The 22,571-nt window shown below is 41.9% G+C and overlaps 2 protein-coding genes across 2 annotated transcripts; one reads left to right on the plus strand and one right to left on the minus strand.

Moving 5' to 3' along the window:
* Nucleotides 1–1,906: 1,906 nt before the first annotated feature.
* lmnb2 (lamin B2) lies at nt 1,907–11,728 on the minus strand. The gene is made up of 13 exons (XM_082509689.1): nt 11,277–11,728; nt 8,823–8,959; nt 8,522–8,678; nt 8,101–8,226; nt 7,848–7,946; nt 7,379–7,450; nt 7,160–7,285; nt 6,797–7,017; nt 6,390–6,627; nt 6,201–6,308; nt 5,578–5,697; nt 5,400–5,480; nt 1,907–4,330 (listed from the first exon to the last, which is right to left on the minus strand). The coding sequence occupies exons 1-13, from the start codon at nt 11,493–11,495 to the stop codon at nt 4,295–4,297; spliced, it is 1,740 nt and encodes a 579-aa protein (XP_082365815.1). The 5' UTR covers nt 11,496–11,728; the 3' UTR covers nt 1,907–4,294.
* Nucleotides 11,729–17,837: 6,109 nt separating this feature from the next.
* Nucleotides 17,838–21,896, plus strand: rpl36 (ribosomal protein L36). The gene is made up of 4 exons (XM_082510113.1): nt 17,838–17,946; nt 18,978–19,072; nt 19,333–19,467; nt 21,779–21,896. Exons 2-4 carry the CDS (start codon nt 18,980–18,982, stop codon nt 21,866–21,868), a joined length of 318 nt encoding a protein of 105 aa, XP_082366239.1. The 5' UTR covers nt 17,838–17,946; nt 18,978–18,979; the 3' UTR covers nt 21,869–21,896.
* The last annotated feature ends 675 nt before the right edge of the window (nt 21,897–22,571 follow it).

Below are 22,571 nucleotides of genomic sequence, written 5' to 3' on the forward strand. Positions count from 1 at the left end.
TTTTACAGTCCTATTGAAAAGCTGTACAGAAGTCTTGACCCCTTCATCCGCTGTTTTTTTACATTTTGCTAGGACAATGGGAAGCTGGTGCAGCAAATGGCTGAAACATGGGCAAACATGCATGAACATATAAAACAGAGTTTGTAATGAGCTTGAAAGCCAAGATTTGGTATGAGCACCTTTATTATACTCTCTTACTATCCTAGGCAGCTTTACTGTAACGTCAATGAAGATTTGAACCAAAAATTGCAAATGTGGCTTCATCACTCTTCATGAGACCCATTTTTCAGTTCATTTCTTGTGTAAAGTACTTAGGAAAAGAGTGGTGCACCAAGAATATGAAGATGACCCAAAATGAATGCTGGGATGGGGTGGGCCACAAGGGATACACATGAGCCATCCTTCAAATCTGGGCATTTGGAGGAGCCTTGGAATTTGGTCTTTGTTGAAATGCCATACCTCTGTGATTTTAGCTACTTTGTAACCTTTTTCTAAAGCTAAAGTAAATGCAGGGATGGGCCACAAACCAGTCAGAGCTCTTTGCTCATTACCAAGATTACATCACAGGCTGCTCACTGTTTTGTGAAAATGTGTTTTCAGATTGATTACCGCCATTTAAGTTTACCCTGCTGGAGCTAAATGTATTGCTAAAAACGGACTGTCATGATGAATGTGGCTGATTGTTACTCTCCCTCTTTATGCTTTTTTAAAAACTCAAATAATAATAATAAATAAATGTCCAAAAAAGTAAAAAGAAAGCTTAGTTTTTCTTTTGTTGTTGTTGTTGTTGTTTTTTTAATCAAATACAAAACATTAACTTTCATGATATGAAGACATTTTATTAGAAAAGATCTTCAATGTATAACTAAAACATGACAAATTAACAACAAAGTAAACAAACACTAATAAACTGCGACTGAAAGTATCTTAAATCGGTTGGCTGAGGCAGCAGCAGGGAAGCTCGGACCTCCCTCTAACCACCTCCTCCTCCGGGGAGCCATCGAGCTGTTCCCGGGTCTACCCCGGCCCTTCTGATGGACATGCCTGGCTGAAACACGTTACCCAGCAGGCGACGGCCTTTAGACGTGGAGGAGTAGCAGCTCTACCAGTCCGTTAGTGGACTAAGAAATCAGTGTCCAGAAACATCGCAGATCTTACTGATTCTAAACGTCAAACCCCTTCCTCACTTAAAACTGTTTGTTTCCCGCTCTCCAAGGAGCTCCAGGCCCCGCTCGTAGACTCGAGAGGCTTTTCCTGTAGCTCAGTCAGGCAAATGAGAGCTCTCAGACCTCTGGCTTCAGGTGAGGGGGTGTCACAGCTCCACAGCACGTGTTTCTCTCCCGCGCTCTCATTGGTCGAAGCAAGGGCCTGCCTCTCTTTTAATGACGGGCCACCACTAATTTAACGTAGTTTATTGACGTTCAAGGTCACTCCGACCTTCAGTCAAGGGTCTGACGGGTGTCGGCCGACTCAGAGCTACTCTGAATATGACTTTTTTTGCATCAATCTTTCAAATGTTTGATATTTGTGTCACCTCAAGCTAATAATAAATGCTAATATCAGGTTAAAATGACTTGGTTGTAGTACAAATGCCTTCAATGACATGTCTCATCACATATGGAAGCAGAGACTGTTGAGCAGTGGGGCCACACAGACCCATGTTATTTGTAAAATCATTCTAATTAAGTGGCATTTTTAAATCGGCCGACCCTGGACTCTGCAGAGTCTGTCAGATAAACAGCAGCAGTAACTGTCACAAGTTCCTCAAAGGCCATTATTTGACTCATATTGTTTTTACTGAGGAGCTATCAAATGATGTCTGTTCAAGGCATTCTTTATAAACACGCCTCACCCCACTAATATTAATGATTTGTATGCACATAGAAGACTCTTGATACCAAATACATATGTGTAAAACATTTATTAAGTGTACAAAAAGTAGCTTGACAGAAAAATCATAGATAAAACAGACAATACATGCCATAACCCCTACATGAATAATAGCATTTCTCCGGTTTTTCGGACTTCTGTTGTCATCAATGTTGGTTACTTTTCAGTTATTAGTAAGGCAACTGGCACTTTCTCCCAATAGAAATCAAAACATTTTATATTAACTGTTCGTATGAAGTGAAGCCTTTTGACTTTTTAGTGAAACACTACAGGAATAGTGTTTAGGTAATTTTTTTGTTTATTTTTTTACATGGACCCTGAAATATAAGTCGAGTTTCCCAGTTTCATTAAGTCACAAAAACCCTACCAGAGCCAATCTAAGAATTGTACACACATTTAAAAAAAAAGTTAAACTGATTACATAGAACTAGTAAATCACACAACACAAACACACGAGAGCGAGCCGTTTCCACAATAACACACAGCAGGTATGAGAAAAACTCATACAGTGTGCTCAAGTCAGAAACAGAGTACAGACGCAGACCGTGTACTCGAAATATCACGTCACACCTGCAAAAGTCTGAGGAAACAGGAATCTTACTTCCATCATTTATCCCACACACTTCAAAAAGTTTGTCAGTTTTAGGTTTCGGATTGAGAAAGCTTTAACTTTAATTTCATCATCTAACCTAATCCAATTGACACTGCACTGTCCAAAGAAGAACAAACCCAAGCAAAGAAAAACTGGCCGCTGCATGGTAAATGTTCCTAAACCCTAAAGCCTCAGCTCCACTCTGCAGATCCAGGTGTTTATTAACAGCCTGGCATGTTGGTTAGATGAGTCCAATATCCTGTCTGTCTGCACACATACGTCCTGTTTCTGGGATGAGTGTTTTGGCTCAGAGACGCAACATTTAGCAAGTCTGAGAAGCACCAGTTAGTTCTCCAACTTTGTCGAATGAAAACTGAAAACGGCAACAAGAGGCAGAACAGCAGACTGTAAGAAAACGCCACCCACCCTACAATGTCAGCACTTGTAATAAGTGTTCTATTATTGTTCTGAAGTTTAGTTTCATTGGTTCTCTGGAGGCATCAGTCAGTTTTTGTTACAAGTGCAGATTTCTTCCTCTGCAGACTACACACGGGCAGCATAGACACGCATCTGCTAACAGAAGCGTTGCCAGTCAAAATGAACCACTAGTGTTTTTTGGTCAAAAAAAAAAAAAAAAAAGTGCTGGCCCCACTAAGAAAATCTCTACAAAAAACTATTAGCAACCAATAAAGCCAGTCTAGGCAACAAGTTGCAGTGTAATTCAAAAAAATAAGAGCTAAATAAGAACATTCAAATACTGTAATGGAGCGGTGTGAGGGCCCTGGACTTCCTCTGGGTCTGCTGTCAGGGTTTACACAGCTGCTTTGGAGCACTCGCAGCTCTTTTAGGTGTGGATAGGACTGAGTTCAACAAAGCACATTTCCCCAAGAAAGCAGGGTTCACATGCATCACATAATTCTGACCATGCTAGTCTTGTTGAGGGTCGTAAGAACACAGACGGGAGAGCTACGTGATTTTAGGTTTGGCAGTTGTCTTGTGTTTTTTCCTGGCTTTATGGATTTCGGTCTGCAGCTCAACTGGGAGCCACATTTAACAAAAAAAAAGGAGGCTGCTTTTAGTTTTCAGAAATCTAAGAACGTTTTATCTTCACCTTTGAAGAAATAAGGAAGAGAAAAGTACGGAGCATAGTCACAAAGAGTTCTAGGTTGTGACCAGAAGGTCAAGTATCAACCGAGTGTACCTCAAAGGTCAGAGGTGGTTAGATTGAGCCCAAAGTAGAAGAACTGGATCCGGTCAATTTGCAAACCACCTTTTGAATAGGGAAATCCAAGGTAACTGAACAAGAATGTATCGTTTCATTTGCATTTGGATGCAAGTGAAAGGAAGACTTCAAAAAATACTAAGAAAACATGCAGCAGACAAACATGAGTATCCACGCAATAAATGTTAAAGTTAGAAACACATTCAGAAAGGCCCTGATGTCACAAGGGGTTTGATAACAGATGCATTTTACCCAGTACACACCCAGTATACAGCGGGTGTACATAGCATATAGACTATATATAGTATATATACCATATATAGTGTCTATATACCATGTTCTGTTGTGCTTAGGAGTTGGGATCCATCATATCTAATCCATCGTTGCTGGCGTCTGACTAATTTTTATTGACTCATTAAAGTAGGTGCAGAAATATGGAAAGCTATAAAAACCAAGTCCATTATACAAAAATGATCTTGAATAGTAAAAACATCAAATAATGAGGCAATGGACAGGATCATATCTGAATGGCTCTAGAAGAAAAAAAGTAGTATATAAAGGGTAAAAGCCATCTACTCATGAGGAAGGCTTCACATGATGGCACACTCTCTGGACGACACTTTGCCCTGTAGGAGAAACAAAAAGGTTTGTTATTGGGAGACTTCCATGTGTAGCAGTACAGATGTACAAGTTCCAAAGACTGACTCCATCCAACAGCCTACAACAGGTGCTGACTGAGACAGACCATGTGTTCTACACTGTTTAACCTCAGTAAATAAACATGTTATGAAAACTATGAGCTCATTTTGAATGTGATCGCAGCCACACGTCATAAATACGTTGGCGCAGGGTCACATGCAGCACTGTGTAGCATCCCCTCTTCTTCTAACAGCAACCCACAAGTGTGTGGGACTTGAGGAGAGCAGCTGTTGGACTTGTGGAAGAGGAATGTGTCCCATTCTTCTCTGTTAGAGGATTCCGGCTGCTCAGCAGTTCTGACCCTGCTTTGTCCTGTTTTTTTGGTGCAAACTGCCACTTCCATAGGCACTGAGATTTTGGTTAGTATGACCTCAGCAGTTTCCCCACTTTGCCTCAGTCTATCTTAAACTGGCTTTGGTCCAGAGAAGACAGCGGTGTCTATGGATCACGCTCCCATGTGGCTGCCTCTTTGCATGACAGAGCTCCAACCTGCATCTGTGGAGGGCACGTTGATCCTGAGCCCATGCACTGATTTCCACCACACAATCATGCCCGTTTTAAGGGACTGGTGATGCAGATATCCAACAATGATGATATTATGAACTACAGATGATGAATTACTCAAAGTCTTCACATGTTTACATTCAGAAACATTCTGAAAAACAATTTGTAGACGCAGTTTTCTGCAGAACGGTGAACCTCTGCCTCTCTAAGATGCTCTTTTAGACCCCGTCATGTGACTCACATGTTGCCAATTAACCTAAGCGGCTGCTAAATGTTCCTCCAGCTCTTTCTTTTTAGTACCACTTACTTCATCAACCTTTTATTGACTTTCTCCAACTGCTCTGCTACCTGCTCCTGCCACCGAGTCAAAATGAGCTCATAGTTTTCTTAACATCTAATCTAACTGCAGTAACAGCCCTGCTCCTTTACACCGAGCCAAACAAAGTTTTACCAAAAAGGTAAAGAAAAAGAAAAATTGTTGGCCAAGTGTACCGTCTGTGCCACTGTCTCCTCCTCGCCATCAACATCATCTACATCCACCTGAGTGTTGGTTACAGTCCTCCTGGCCACCTCCTGTGAGACAAACACCGCATGACTCAAAAAATAAAAACCATGTACGAATTTCAAGCAAAGGAAACTGGTTTAGTTAGCGATGCACCGACGTCTTTACCTCGCCATCAGCATTGACCAAAGAGGTAACTATGTCATTTCCTGTGCCCCAGGAAGCCTGGCTTTTCCACAGCAAGTCAGTTGGAGGACTGTGAGCCATACCAGCATCGGCAGACCACACCTAGGTGCAGGTAAACAACAAAAAAAGCTGTTTACAACATACAGTATAACATACAGCTTCACATATTACATTTTTACAATATTACACAGCATGATCATCACGGTACAGTCTGTTAAACTTGAGAAATATCAGTCTGTCCAGGTAGGAAGTCTGAGCCGCTGGGAATCCATTTCACCTGCACAGGTGCAAATCAATGACAACAGGTGCAGTGGAGAGACAACAAGTCAATGCCCCAGAGGGTTTAGCAGTCGGGGGCCACAGACCTCCCCTCCTTATCCCTCACGACTGATTTTTCTCTTGGTGTCCTTGTCAAATACTAGTAGCATGAGACCACCAGTGGGTGGCAGCACATTCAGCACAGAGGGAGAGGGAGGATGGCTGCTACAGGCCAAATGATCTTTGCTGGTGGGCTCTTTATCAGTGTTCCTGTCTCACCTCCACTACATGTGTGTCTATACGTGTCTGATCGTTTAGGGTCATGCAACCATACGCAATCTACTCACAGTGACAGACTGCCCAGCTTTCAGGACATATTTTGGTGAGAACTTGTAGATGATTTCTTCCCCATTGTCAACCTGTCTCTTCAATCTCCAGTTGCCCAGAGGCTGGTCCTGCAAGACATGAGGAGCCTTAATACAGAAGTGCACTTTGTTCAGAAAAGGAGACACAATATAAAATTTCACCTAACACACCTGCTCAGTATCGTTGAGGAGTGTGACTGCGTTTCCATCCATGTCAGTCGGTGATATGGTGACGGCTCCAGTAGCCGTAGCCTCTTCTGACACCAGCAACTGCTCCTCTCCTCTTCCAATCTCGGGCATCTCCCTAACCTCTGCTTCCGCTCTCTTCCTCTTAGAGGAGCGGGAGGATGAAGATCCTGTTAATCTGGACACTGTGACTCGGGAAGACGGGCTGGGGGACAGCTTCAGTCTAAAACAGGAGGAAAAAATGATGCTGTTGGAATCAATGCTGTTGCAACGATCCCAACAGCCCAATCTGATCCAAGTATCACTTTCCACACATCCTACCCACGGTGCCTACAGTAAGTACTGGCTCTGATGGCATCCTCATGATAAAGTACTTGATAAAACATGTGCACCTGTGTTCCTCTCCCTCCAGCAGTTTCCTGTATGCATTGATCTCCATATCCAGAGCCAGCTTCACATCCAGCAGCTCCTGGTATTCACTGAGCTGAGCGTTCATCCGGTCTCTCAGTTCAGCCATTTCTTGTTCTTTTGCTTCGATGGCACGGCGGTGCTTGTCTCGCTCAGACGACAGAATTTCTTCCAACTCTCTGATACGATCTTCTGAGGCAGCCACCTACAAAAGCAAACATGCAGACACCACTCAATTAAAACCAAATAGCAAACCACCAGAAATCCTGAGCTGTTTAAGGGATTTAAAGTGTGGAAGCTGTAGGAGAGATCTCCATTTGGGTGTACTGGTGTCCATAAAGCCACACCTGTTTCTGCAGGGCGCTGAGCTGGTACCCAAGGCTCTCTATTCTGGTACGAGACTCCTGCAGCTCCTCCCTGGCTGAGCTCATTGCCTTGTCATTAATCTCAGAGGACACTTTGGCATTATCCAACTGCAGACAGAACAAGACAGATAGCATATTTGAACACAAGGAGCATAAAACACAAAGAAAGAAAAGGGGAAAAGACAAACATGTGTCTTTCACCTTGGCCTGAAACGTTTGCTCCAGTTCTTCCTTATAAATAGAGACTTGCGCATCATGTTGCCTCCGCAGGTCCTGGTTGGGATCACACAAGTCTGATTAACATTCATTCTCAACAGAAAGCCTGCTGAGCAGTGCTGACACAGATGTGAAGGTGAAATTTAGCATCAACACAAACACAGTACAGACATAATATATACATAATATACTTGCCAAAATGGTTACAGAGAAAATTAACAAGCCCTAGCACGCAATGTGAAATTGTGCAGCATTTTACAGTCAGAGCCAACCACCATGCTCCTGTGCATGTGCACATGGTGCCACAGGCAAAAAAGAGCTAAAGACTGACTGATACTAAAAATGCCTTTATTATTTGTATGATAACATTTGTTTTTCAATGACACAACTGTACCTGTAAATATACTGGGTTGTAGCAGCCACAGACACGGCAACATCAGAAATTAAATCATACCTGTAGAGCTTGTGCCAGTTTGAACTCATAGTCCTGTCTGACTCCAGAGTCCACCTCCACTATTCTCTGCTCATGTCGACGGCGAGACTCGCGCACCTCCTGAGCACAAGGAGTGAGTGAAGTGTAACAGAGAAACGTCACCCAAAGAAAACCCAAAAACTTTGCTACGTTAAAAGAGAGGGAAAGAAATCTGATTATGCAAACTTTATGGCAGTCTTGTGCACAGGCACAGTATTTACGACACAACCCTTACCTCATCAAACATAGTCTTCCTGAACTCCAGCTCTTCACTCAGTGACTGACAGCGATTCTCCAAGTCCACACGCATCAGTGTCTCTGCCTCCAGCTGGCGTTTACCAACAGCATGGCTGTCCTCTGCCTACACATCATAAGACCGGGACATTTATTAGCACATGGACAACATTAGGCTGATTGGCTGGCTCTTCATGACCAAGCAGAGAACATTTGTTATGTTAGTCTGGCATACAAAAAGTAAATGAAACATTTACATTTGGGGACATAATACCCAAATAAAAAGGTAAACAAAATTGTAATATCAATCACGATTAAAGTATTGTGGTGATCATATATTATCATTTCTAATTATTCAACCATTTCTAGATATTTCTTTTTCTGGCTTCATTTTTTTACTAAACATCTCGCATCTTTCCCACCTTGGCCAGCAGGCTCTTGACATCAGCTAGCTCAGAGCTCAGAGCAGCATTTTGGCTTAGAGCTGTTGAAAGAGCTGCTTCATTCTTATTCAGCTGGGCTTCCAAACCACTGGCCCTGGACATTGCTGCAGCAAGATCACCATCCTTTTTCTTTATACTGGAACAAATAGACAAGGAGGCAGAACACAATTAATATCTTTAAGTGGTCACTTAATGGCCCTTACAAGCTAACATCCAAAATCTTTAGCCACGTTAACACGATTTCAAATTTTTTTTAAAAAAGTATTTGATAAGGCGTTACCTGCGTGTAGCTTCTTCCAGGTCAGCCTGAGCCTTGCCCAGATCTATCTGGAGCCTGGCTCTCTCTCTAGCAGTTTCATCCAAAACTCGCCGAGCATCAGCCAACTCTGCCTCATACAGAGCCTTTAGGCCTGTTACCTAAAGAGAGGGATGCAAAACACATTACCTGGTGAAGAAAACAAACACTACTGACTGTTCCAGAATGTAAAGTCTTCCGAGTGGTTGCATATTACAACAGAAGGACAGGTTTCTAAAGTTCACCTTAAAAAAAAAACAAAAAACAAAAAAAAAACCCAACCTATTTCTTTTTTTTCTCCTTTCTTTTCTTTTAATCAGACAGAGGATTATTACAGGAACATACACTAAACTAAATATACACTGTGGCTCCATTATTATGTCTTAAAATTAAATTTGTTCCCGTTTGAATTTTATCTGAATAAATAATGAATTGAAAAAGATAAATAAATAAAACTCTTTCAGTCAAGCACTGGGGGCAGTGTTAAATTCAACAGTCAGAGCAGCCGTTTCCAGCTGACCTAATTTCATTCAGTATCAATTATTCTGAATGAATAGATCCAACTACCACAACTACACACACTGTGTGACGTTTTCAGTAACCATATATAATGTTAAGATGTAACAAAAGTAATTACTGTCTGAAAATAGCCTTAAAGCTTTCCTTTCACTGCTGCCACCACATTGGACTTTCCGAGTCTAAATAAGATTCAACTAACAACAAAGAGGAAGTGCATTAGCATTTGAGCAAAAAATACCTCTTAAGTACTTCATGGGCATCTATAAAACCTATAGAAACCAACCATCGCACATTGCTTCACCAGTGGCAAAAAAGGCGAAGAAAAAGAAGACAGAACAAAGCAAGGAAGACTGGTACAACCATTCACACAATGGAGAGAGGTTTGGGATTTAAGACTTTCCAAAAATGTCAGCAAGCACGTCACACTTCTACTGGATCCAGAATTTTTTTTTTTTTTTTAAACTTGCCTGCTTATGATCTAATTTACCTTTTTTTTTTACCTTAGTGTCACTGGAATTTAAAATAACATTTTTAGAATTTATATTACATTATTAAGTAGCAACCCTGTCAGTGTTAGCCACATTGGTAACTACTCCCTGATACCTGCAGTACAACAAAAATGACTCCTGTTTTTTTTTTAAAAACAAACAAACAAACAAACAAACAACAACAGCAACAAAACAGCAGAAAACAGTCACAAACGCAGGCTTGTTAATTCAGTTAGCACTAGGCATGCCAACCAATAAAATCATAAGGCTAGTGTGCAGAAAAAGGTAGCATTGAGTGATCCACTGAGTGATTGTTAATATAAAAGAACACGTTTAGGGGCTCTCCTTTACTCGTTATAAAAGAAGGAACTTTGGAACATAGTATATGAAAGTGTAAAAAGGGTGGACAAGGCCAATTTTTCACGAATGTGGTTATTGCGTGCGTTCATCGCTGTGTTGATTGGGGTTGCTACGTTACAAGAAAAACAGGAAATTGATGCTGCTATGGGCAACAACGTGTCTTTGCAACACCACCTGCTATAACTCCAGTAGAAACACTACAAAACCAAAATTTATCTGTTGTAGGTCAAGTGTCGAAATAGTAGTTCCTTTAAGAAGCAGTTCCATTACAGGGTTGCTACCTGTGAGCATACAGTGACTCACAGCACGAAGAAATAAAGGATCTGGCACGATTACAAGATCTACCATTACTCAAATATGTTGGGTTTTTGTGTTTTTTTGATGAAGCAGAAATCATACATCATGCAAAGGTCACATATAAAATAGAAACCACGCACAAGTTAAAATTTTAACTTTAGGGCAACAACTATTCAAGATTACAACAAACACCTTTGTCCCATGATAGGTTCTATCGATGCTTATCTGATGAAGCGCAAAATTGTCTTGATACAATCATCCAGGTAAGGAAATCAATCATTATGGTAAAAAAATTCCCCAAAAATGGATTCTGTAGGGTTTTTTTTTGTTTGTTTGTTTAGTTTTGGTTTTGTTTTTTTTTTTTGGGGGGGGGGGGGGGGGCAAAGTCAAATTAACGGACAAATTCACAAATGCAAAAAATACATTAAAATAAAAAATAAAAATAAAATTTAAAAAAAAAATCACTGAGCAGAGATTGGCGCGCAGACCCACCCGCTCAGTGCTTCCGGTCCGGTCACATTTGAATACAGATGCAGTACGGATCATTACGGCAAACAATGCAAAGCCAACGGCACCAGTGAAGCTGAGTTTACCGTATGTGAGCGCAGTTAGTTACACATTTTACGCCGCATAATTAACGTGACTTATAATGACCGATTTTCCCTATCGTTCAAGACTAAATATGTGCGCGCACGAGCCTTTTTTCAGTTACACATTTTTACGACAGGGATCACGTGCTGATATTACGTTTACTGAAATATTTTCATTTACTAACCTCTCTCGTAGTCACCTCTTCTTTTTCCGACACTTTGACCATTAGCCGGTCATTCTCCAATTCCAGCGCCCGCACGCGATCGATGTACACAGCCAGCCTGTCGTTCAGATGCTGCAACTCCTGTTTCTCCTGTAAACGAGAAATCCGAGTCGGGGAGAGAGGAGTGGAGGCCGCTGACCGGCCAGCTTCACGGCTTGGGGTAGCGCTTGCAGTCGCCATAGCGGTTCCTTCAAAATTCTGCCCGAGTTTTCCTGAGCACTCAGCGAGCAAAAGAAAATAAATGACTGTATCTACTGGCTTTGTTAGATCGGGATGCAAAACAGCTCCTCTTGATAGTTAGCGCCAGGATATCGCAATCAATGAGCCGGAGGACCACGCAGTGTCTCGAACGCTTGCTTTACACAGTGATGTGATTCCAAGATGGCCGCGGTCAGGACCGCGCCAAAAGCAGAGGACACTTCCTGTCCGCAATGGCTGATGGGAAAGCAGAGGTACGGGAAGGGCGTAACGTAACGCATTACCTCCTGTCTAAACAAAAGCACCTTTAGAGGGTTTTTTTTCGAAAATGTCCCGTGACTTTAACATTATGAAGGACAGCTTCCCCACCAAAACCCTCGAAAAATTACCAGAAAGAACTGTTCACACTTGATAGTACTGAAGAGGATTAGGGCCACTGGAAAAAAAAAAAAGCAGGAACGTATTTTTTTTTTCTTTTCCTGAATTCTGAGAAAAAAAGTCAGAATTCTGACTTTTTTCTCAGAATTCTGACTTTAATCTCAGAATTCTGACTTTTTTTTCCTCAGAATTCTGACTTTTTTCTCAGAATTCTGGGATTAAAGTCAGAATTCTGACTTTTTTCTCAGAATTCTGACTTTAATCTCAGAATTCTGACTTTTTTTCTCAGAATTCTGGCTTTGATCTCAGAATTCTGAGATTAAAGTCAGAATTCTGACTTTTTTCTCAGATTTTTTTTCCAGTGGCCCTAATCCTCTTCCGTATGATAGCAATAGGATAGGGTTACACAGGTGCATATAAAGACTGTGACGTCAGGCCATAAAACCAAACTTCACCTTTCCTGTATGCTTAGAAATAGAAGCAGTTATTCTGGTAAATGACAGTATATTTATATTCCTGTGAGTGCCAAACATAGTGTGTGTGTGTGTGTGTTTCATTGTTCTACTGTGCTTCATTGATGTGGTAACAGTGACAATAAAGATCTATCTTATCTTATCTTATGTTATCTTTTTATACAGTATGTCAGCATTCAAAAACAACCGCTACAAATATAAAACATTCTATTACATAATTATCCCACTTGTAAGCAGTGTTGCTCAAGTTACTTGAAAATAGCAATTATTTGCTAATTACTGATTACTCCTCCAAAAAAGTAATCCTGTTACTTTATTGAATACTTATTTCCAAAAGTAATTAGCTACTTATTACTTAGTTACTTTTTAAAAACATGAAACCCAACATAATTCTATTGTTTGAGCATAATCCATCATATAAAATTGAAGTCTCTTTTAAAAACTTGTTTTATTAATTTTAATCTTTTAACTTTATGCGCATTGCAGTTAAATGATATGCAATAGTGTTTGACTTGAAGAAATTTCCTGTATATTCCAGCATATAAAATAAAATGGGTTTTTTTGTGTTTACACTCACTATTTCAAATATATGAAAGTAAAACACTGCAAAAAATAAATAAAATTAAAGATTCAGCGGCACTAACTCCTGTTGTTCTTAAATCTATTTTCACCTGTTTAGCAGGAGTGGCGCCGGTGGAGGTTTTCCTGGTGCCGCAGCTTTCATGTCAATGGGGGGATCCGGGGGTTTGCTCAGATTTGAAGTTTAATTTTTCACTGTAGAAAGAGGTTTTCTTCCCACACAGAGTGTACAGCAGACGCTAAGGTTTTTGTCACTTTTTTTCAGAGTCAAACTCAAAGTAATGTCAGTACTTCCAAGCTTTAAACGCTGCATGGTCGTACTCTCTCCAGCAACACACATCTGTTGCTGCCACAGATGTCGCACGCTCATACGTCATTGTCATGAGACATTCTCACAAACAAAATCACAGTTTAGTAATACAGCGTACTTACGAGAAAGTAACAGTAATATAATTACTTTTTTGCAATAGTAATCCCTTACTTTACGTGTTACTTGAAAAAAGTAATCGGATTACAGTAACGCTTGTAAGTGCCAAAATTATAATTAATTGACACATTAAATATAAACTTGTGCTTTTATGGAAAATACTGAACATGAAATTAACACAAATCCATTAACATGAATTTACCTCTATTGAAAAAAGCTAAACAAGACTTTTAACAAAAATCTCAAATTATGTTTGTTTGTTATTGTCCATTTATGGAAATATAAGCAGCCTCCTAGAAAATCCTAAAAATATTTTTTAACTCTGTAGAGTTTATTATGTGGATGTGGTGGCAGCGCAAAGACAGCCTGCACTTCTGATTTATAAACAAAATTTGGGAGCTGTTTTAATTTTGTTCTCAGTGGAAGAGTTGGATGGAGGAGGTTGCTCTTTGGTGAGATTAATGGCAGAGGCGTAAATCCTATCCCACAAACCATAGACCAAGGCGACTATGGTTTGTGGGTAAATGTTAGAAATGAGAAAAAGACAAACACCCATGTCGAAAAGTAGAGGGCTCATAGTTGAAGGTTTTAAAGGCGATAGCATACACAAAACATATGGAATACATAATAATAAAGATTATGATCTCTACACTGAAAACAATTAATCAGCATTCACACTAATTTTAACAATATGATGAAACAACAAGTAAGTCTGGTACCAACTAGTGAAAGCGACGATTAGTCAGGTAGTCGACCAGTCATGCACATCCTTAAGCCCAACACTCATAAGTAGATTATGAAACTAAAGACTCATAGAAATGGAGTAATTTATTATTTATGAGTACACAGTTGTTAAACCTACTTAATATTTACTAATAAATGATCAGTTTAACTAATTAGCCCCCACATATTTAGGGATTTTTAGATTTATACCAGATTTTATTTTCAGACACGGCAAACAATGATTATGTCAACATCTTTAATCAATGACATTATCAAAACCACAAACGAGGTACAAAATGATTCCCTTCACTCTAAAACATCAAGGTGTATGGAGCTCTTCAAATGTAGGTTGGCTCAATACCTTGAACAGTGTACTACTCTCGGCAGAACTGGATGATGAAACATTTTAACTCCACACTTGTCTTATTATTATATATTATAATAAGACATGATTATTTATCATAAATAATTATAAATAAGACAGTTTAAAGCAAGGCAAATGCTGGCTGGGGAGATGGCAGCCCCCCAAAAAGGTAATTCAAATATGCTAAATTCGTGACTGATGATATTGGACTCCAATAATTACTCTGTTAATGTAACAATTTGATCTTTTTCACCAATTTTGTCATTTTCAAAAACATGAAGTTTACTTTCAGAGAAGAGAAAAGAAAACAGAAATGCTTTTTTTAGAACCATTTTTATTTGTTTTGTGAATGTTTTCAACCAGATTAACTGATTAGCAGGGTAGTTGAAAATATATAATAATCCCCAAAATCCTTTTTTTTTTTACAGTGTATTGCCTTCGTCAGCAGCCTCTCTACAACTGTGTGGCTGAGCTTCAGCCTGCGCTGGGATGTTGAGTTCATTCATTAGCTTGTGAAAACTTTGTGTGTGCATAGCTTGCCACATCAACAACGTATGTGTGTTTTCCTCGAGGTGTTGGAAACAGAGTTTGTTATGGGAGCCCAGCCAAATGCGGGAATTGCAGTTGTCACAATTCACACAACGGACACGAGCACTGTGTGGGATTCATGGAGAATCAGCATGGACCCACAGTGCGAGGATTGTCACCTATTGTTGTTCACTTTTTATCACTGTAAATAAACTCACTGCCTTACACAGCTACTGTGTATTTCGGGGTCAGTGGCCACAGATACTGTGTGTTTTGGGCCTGGTCAGCTCATTAAAACAGGTACTGTTTGTTGTGCTAGGCCACCGGCAACAGTGAACTTGGGTTTTGCTTCTAAGTTAGAAGGCGTCTGGGAAGGAATCTCAAAACTGGATTATAGATGGCAGACAGCTGGTGTCATAAGCCACCAGCTCTGTTCAAAGATGGTCGTTCACAATGGGCATAGATGGCTTCTTTCACTCCTCTTTCAAACAATCTGTCTAATCTGTCCAAAATGTGAACATCGACATCCTCGAAAGAGTGACCTTTGTCCTTAAGATGCAGATGGACAGCCGAGTGTTGTCCTGTTGACCTGTCTGTCTGACCTTCTTTTCTGTGCATCTTTGCTGATTTGATGATCAAAAAAGAGCTTTCTTTACAAGTGTGTGTTCCCTCTTTTTCCCTTCTGGTTTAGAGGGAACATTTTCTGCCCAGTGTTTTAGGGTCCTGATTACTCCAAGTTTGTGTCCCAGAGGGCGTTGGGAGTCAAAGAGGAGGTACTGGTCTGTGTGTGTGGGTTTCTGGTAAACTTCCATACACCGGACGGACGTCAACGCGCCACCTGGACCTGCCGCGGCTGAGCTGGAGGACAACGTGCCACCTGGATCTGCCGCAGCTGAGCTGGAGGTCAGCAAGCCATTTGGACCGGTTAGGAGGTCAGAGCACCGTCTGACCTGCTGCGCCTGAGCCGGAGGACAACGTGCCTTCTGGACCTGCCGCGCCTGAGCCGGAGGTCAACGCGCTGCCTGTACCTGCCACGGCTGAGCTGGAGGACAACGTGCCACCTGGATCTGCCGCACCCAAGCTGGAGGACATCACGCCGTCTGACCTGCCACGCCCCACCTGGAGGACAGCGCGCCTTCTGGACCTGCCGCACCTGAGCCGGAGGTCAACGCGCCACCTGGACATGCTGCACCTGAGCTGGAGGTCAACGCACCGTCTGGATCTGCCATGCCTGAGCCAGAGGCCAGCGTGCCGTTTGGACCTGCCGTGCCTGACATGCCACGCCCAACCTGGAGTTAAACGCACTGCCTGGACCTGCCACGCCCAAGCTGGAGGACAGCACGCCATCTGACCTGCCACTCCTCAGCCGGAGGTCAACGCGCTGCCTGGACCTGCTGCGGCTGAACCAGAAGACAACGTGCCTTCTGGACCTGCCGCGCCTGAGCCGGAGGTCAACGCGCTGCCTGTACCTGCCACGGCTGAGCTGGAGGACAACGTGCCACCTGGATCTGCCGCACCCAAGCTGGAGGACATCACGCCGTCTGACCTGCCACGCCCCACCTGGAGGACAGCGCGCCTTCTGGACCTGCCACACCTGAGCCGGAGGTCAACGCGCCGTCTGGATCTGCCATGCCTGAGCCAGAGGCCAGCGTGCCGTTTGGACCTGCCGTGCCTGACATGCCACGCCCAACCTGGAGTTAAACGCACTGCCTGGACCTGCCACGCCCAAGCTGGAGGACAGCACGCCATCTGGCCTGCCACTCCTCAGCCGGAGGTCAACGCGCTGCCTGGACATGCTGCACCCACGTTGGAGGACAGCACACCGTATGACCTGCCACAACCGAGCTGGAGATCTGTGTGCCACCTGGACCTGCCACACCCCAGCCGGAAGACAGCGCACTGCCTGGACCTGCCGTGCACGACCTGCCATGCCTGAGCGAGACAGTCTGCACATCAATGTCCTGCCAAGCTATGGCCTACACATCCATGATCTGCCAAGCCACATCCAGTTCAGTCACAATCTGCACTGCCAGCACGTTGCTGGTCACCTGTCATGCCACGCCGTTGCTGGCCACCAAAAGTCTTTCGCCATTGTTGCTGCCTACCTGAACTGTTCCATTGCTGAACTGTTGGACCTGCGGTTGGCCCTCTGAACTTTTTGTGTTGGACTATGCCCCTTTTGTTGTCTTGGGGGATTGGTTTGCTTTTGGACTATGCTAATACTAAACAGCTAATGTTACCATATGTGTCGGCCAGGTTAACATTCATGAAGACTGTTTAATACTTTATTGAAAACAGGAGCTTTGCTGACCCCTGAACTTTCTCCTTACGTTTTGTTAAGTGTTATTAGCATTAGCTAATCCAGCTGTTAGTAAGGAGGAGCTGTGTGTCTGTCTGTGTGAAGTTGTGTGTCAGCAGCCAAAAAACCCAAAGGATCTATTGGTTCACATTTCCACCAACTACAAGAAGCATCTCACTGTACTCACCAACAGTGATTTCTGGGGGAATAATTATTTCCTTCAATGTATATAGAAAAAAACATTTAGACATTTAGGGAAAGAAGAATCAAAAGTCTCACTAAACAACAATGGTATTTGTATTAGAATATTAAGAGCTATAGATTTTATATACTGATGCACCAAACTCGGTGAAGATTAGAAACACTTTTGCATAGGATAAAGCTGTGCATCATCACAGCCTCCTCCATCCTCTAACCATCCTCTAACCTCCAAATGCATTTTAGGAATAAAACGACCTTTAACATAGTGTACATAGACTGATTCCAGAGACAGATTAGTGAAATGAGAAAACCCCATTAAAATGAAAAACGCTTTCTCTTCCCGGGCAGCAGGGCGCGCTGTCACGCCAGCGTAACAGAAGCGTTTTCCGGGTCAGCGCTTTCATTGCCCCGTTTAGCTCACGCAACAGTCCTTCCGGCCTGACCGCCATCAAAGATAGCAGGTACGATTTTAATGTCGAGAAGTTTTAGCCAAAAGCCGTTTTTAATCTTTGCCATCCGTCGAGTTTTAGAAGATTTGTTGAAACTGTTTAGTAACTACTAACCTTACTTTACGTCTCAGCTCAGTATTGTAGCACCGTATTATATGAAGTTGAAGAAAATGTGGCGTCTAGTCAGCCGTGTCCGTTTTCCTTATGTTCCTAAGTGCGTAGAAATCGGTGCTTCCGAGCGCAGACTGAATATTGTTGTAGTGAGAAACTAAAGCAGCGAGCAGACCTGCTGGCTCATAGGGAGCTGTCGCACAGTCTGGTGGACACTAAAGCTTTACCGGCCCGATGTGACGGATCAGCGCCAGTAGGTCGCTTGTACCCTCAAAATTGGAAATGAAATCGCCGATTGCTCCAGGCTACCTCGCGTGTCTTACATGGCGAGTCCAAGTCAAGAGTTTTTACTGAAGGTGGCTGCAGCAGAGCACATTTTAGTAATCAGCGTTCACTCAGTGTAACTGTGATGGTTAAGCTTCCACCGACATTGACCTGTTTAGATTGTGGTTGTTAAACGGAGATTTGGAGTCCTGTTAGCACTGTAAGAAATGTTTTTGAGACCAAATTATGGTGTTGTTTCAAATGGCTCGCTCAAAAGAACCAGAAGCTCCTGCTAACATTCTTTTTGCACACAGTTATTGTCTAATCTGCAGGTCGCATCCATTGAACGAGAGTAATTGGTCTGTTGTGTGTGTATATCACAGTGCTTTTTTTTTTATTTATTTAATGAGGTTGAATTGATTCCACTGACCTTACATCTTGCTCGACTTCCTGAGCTACAGCTACCTTTGCAGTAAAGTAAAGCGATGGACGCCGTTATTCCCATCACTGCTTACAATAGAGCTTAGACAAGAGCCTGTTGTCGGTGTTGGTCTTCCTGCTATTGCATACTAAAGTATTTGTTCTGATATGTTGATCATGTGAGATTGCAGCTAGTTAAAGCCTCATCATTTGCACTTGTCTTAATGTTTGTGTGTGATCCTCCGCAGACATGGCTATTCGTTATCCTATGGCTGTTGGCCTTAACAAAGGCCACCCAGTCACCAAAAATGTAACTGCTCCCAAACACAGCCGCCGGCGCGGGGTGAGTATCTCTTGCTGAGTGACTTTACAGACTTGACTATATTACAAGTGTTAAGATAAATATATTTGCACTTCAGACAGTAGTTTGTGTACTTACTCTGTGACTGGCTTGACCTGAAGCGTTTGATGACACATAGTGTAAATCAGTCCACATAAGCATAATCTGTCAGGCATCAACATTCCTATATCACATTATGTCCAAATAGAGTCAATGGTGTTAAATGCTTTGACTTAACGTGTACTTATGTCTTTACTGCCCAGCGTCTGACCAAACACACCAAGTTTGTGCGGGATATGATCCGTGAAGTGTGTGGGTTTGCTCCGTATGAGAGGAGAGCCATGGAGCTGCTGAAAGTGTCCAAGGACAAGAGAGCCCTCAAGTTCATCAAGAAGAGGGTGAGTTTGTGTCAAAGCACTCGCCAGCCTAAACCACAGTAGTGTTTGCCCGGTTACAAACCACAAAAGTGAGGACAAGTTGTAAAATGTAAATAAAGATTATGCAAATGTTGTATTATCTTTATAATATTTATAAAACATATTACATGTTTAAATAGAGCTGGGCGATATAAGATTTTTTTCATATCACGATATGTTTTTTTTTGTTTGTTTGTTTTCATTTCAGGCGATAACGATCTATATCACGATATAAGCCAAATAACTATATTTGTAAGATTTAAATATGCCGTTGCTCACAAGTAAAATGTGAAATAATCAGCAGCTTGTTTTTATTTAAATATTTATTTCCCATAATAAGTTCAACAAGGTAGATGTACTTAAGGAACATGAGACTTTTTCAGATAAATAAAGGCAAATATTGCAAACTACACAAAAGGCAGCCGCTAAAGCGTTTAAGTTTCAAAATAGAACAAATGAAACAGACTAAATTGTCAATTCCACTTAGAAACAAAATATTAATTCTAAAAATAAATCTTAGTTTGTTTTACAGAAGAACAGACAAGATTGACTAACTTTTGTCAATATCAAATGAACTGAGAACTAAAAGGAAATTCTCAATCTCTCCTTGTTGTATAGCTGAGCTTTTCTAACAGTTTTAACAGTTACTTTAGTCTGACAAAAGCCGAATGACGAATTAGTGCTTCCAGTCAGACATTGAGCATGCACCGCGTTATTGTATTTCCAGACTTGCTTTCGGCACAATTTACAGTGCACGCTACTCTGTTTTTTGTCAGACTTGAAATAGCCGAAATACCTTCACACTACGGAACTTCTGCGGCTCTTCCGTTCGACAATCTCTCCGGCATTGGAACCATCATCCGTTTTCTCTTCGGTAACCTTCGGTCACGCTCGGTTGATTTTTCTCTAGTCGGCACTCTAGTCCCTCCATTACCCGGGCGGCACGGCGGCCGGCTGCTTCCCAAACAAATACACATGTGCGGCTTGGCACTTGTGCTGTACGTAACAAGTCACGTGACGTGACGCTGCGGCTGTGATTGGTTTGGCTCTGCGCTACTTAATTTGGATTGGCTGTTCTTCTTCTTCTTCTTTTTTTTTTTTAAGAGGACGAGCGGTGAGGTCTATCGCAATAGTTTAACTTTTCTATCGAGAAAAAGTTATTTCGCAATACATATCGTTATCGTTCTATCGCCCAGCTCTATGTTTAAACTGAATTATTGTACCATGTTAAGAAAACTGAGCTCATTTTGACTCGATGGCAGCAGCAGGTATCAGAACATTCGAACAGGGTCAAGCTGAAAAAGTGGGACTAAAAAGAAAGAGCTGGAGGAACATTTAGCAGCCACTTAGGTTTATTGGCAACATGTGAGTCACATGAAGGGGTCTAAAAGAGCATCTTAGAGAGGCAGAGGTTCACCATTCTGCAGAAAACTGCGTCTACAAATTGTTTTTCAGAATGTCTCTGAATGTAAACATGTGAAGACTTTGAGTAATTCATCATCTGTAGTTCATAATATCATCATTGTTGGATATCTGCATCACCAGTCCCTTAAAACGGGCATGATTGTGTGGTGGAAATCAGTGCATGGGCTCAGGATCAGCGTGCCCTCCACAGATGCAGGTTGGAGCTCTGTCATGCAAAGAGGCAGCCACATGGGAGCGTGATCCATAGACACCGCTGTCTTCTCTGGACCAAAGCCAGATAGACTGAGGCAAAGTGGAAAACTGCTGAGGTCATATTAATCAAAATCGGCACCTTTGGAAGTGGCAGTTTGCACCAAAAACAGGACAAAGCAGGGTCAGAACTGCTGAGCAGCTGGAATCCTCTAACAGAGAAGAAGAATCTTCTAACATTCCTCTTCCACAAGTCCCGCAGCTGCTCTGGTGGACTTGTGGGTTGTTGTTAGAAGAAGAGGGGATGCTACACAGTGCTGCATGTGACCCTGCGCCAACTTATTTCTGATTTGTGGCTGCGATCACATTCAAAATGAGCTCAGTTTTCATAACATGTTTATTTACTGAGGTTATCAGTACCATGTTTTGTGATTTGGAGGTTATACTCATAATTTTCCATGTTACACAGCCTTCCAACTGCTAACTATGAGTTGAGATGTGTGCATTCTCACAATTTCAGTGAGGTAGTTTTATAATGAGCCATCTGTAATGTGTTGGCCATTTATAAGGACTTGAGCTTTTTTGTGATCGTTTGTTGGATATGATTTTTATGCACTGACTGGACAACAGAAAAGCTCAGAGCTCTTCTAATATTTCTATACTGTTTTTCCCCTCACAGATCGGCACTCACATTCGGGCCAAGAGAAAGAGAGAAGAGCTGAGCAACGTACTGGCTGCCATGAGAAAGGCTGCTGCCAAGAAGGAGTAAAAGTCATTTAATAAAACATGAAACTACATTCCAGCCTCGTCTTTCTCTTTTTGCTTTGTCACCATTCATCAGATCTGTTTATGTTGCTGCAACCATCTCGGTCGTCAGCACACCTGAAGATGTTTGTAGAAATCTCAAAATATAGACATAACATGCTGCTTGGCTTTAGACCAGACTGTAGATTAGCCTACTGTGGCTAAAGGAATGAATATCACCAAAGAACTTGTAAAATTACCGCTGCAGCAGAAATAAAGCATATACATTTTTGTATAGAAATGTGTACTTTAAGTATAAAATAAATTTTAGAATGGTGACTTGTGCCCATTCTTTTCTGTTTGAAAGGAGCATGAAGCTTTGGCATGTGTGTGAAAATGCTTAATCAGCTGAGTATTCTCCAGCACTTTATTCTGTCTCACACACGGTCACACTCAAGCCACTTCCAAATTTTAAATGAGTTCACAAATTTAAATGGAGAAACTTGAGGTGTGGAAGTTCAGTGGTTACCACTGTTGCCTCAGTGAGGGGTTTGTGGTTCACATCCCAACTGGGCTGTTCTTTGATGAGTTTGCATGGTTTTGATGTATGGCTTGTAGTCTTACAGAATTTGAGTGATCAGTACTACAAAACACGACACATACACCAGTCGTGCTAAAATTAGCACTCACAGGTGAATTCAATAATGCTGATCATCTCCATCTCTGTT

Source organism: Aulonocara stuartgranti, assembly GCF_965226115.1.
Source record: "Aulonocara stuartgranti genome assembly, chromosome: 17".
Taxonomy (NCBI): Eukaryota; Metazoa; Chordata; class Actinopteri; order Cichliformes; family Cichlidae; genus Aulonocara; species Aulonocara stuartgranti.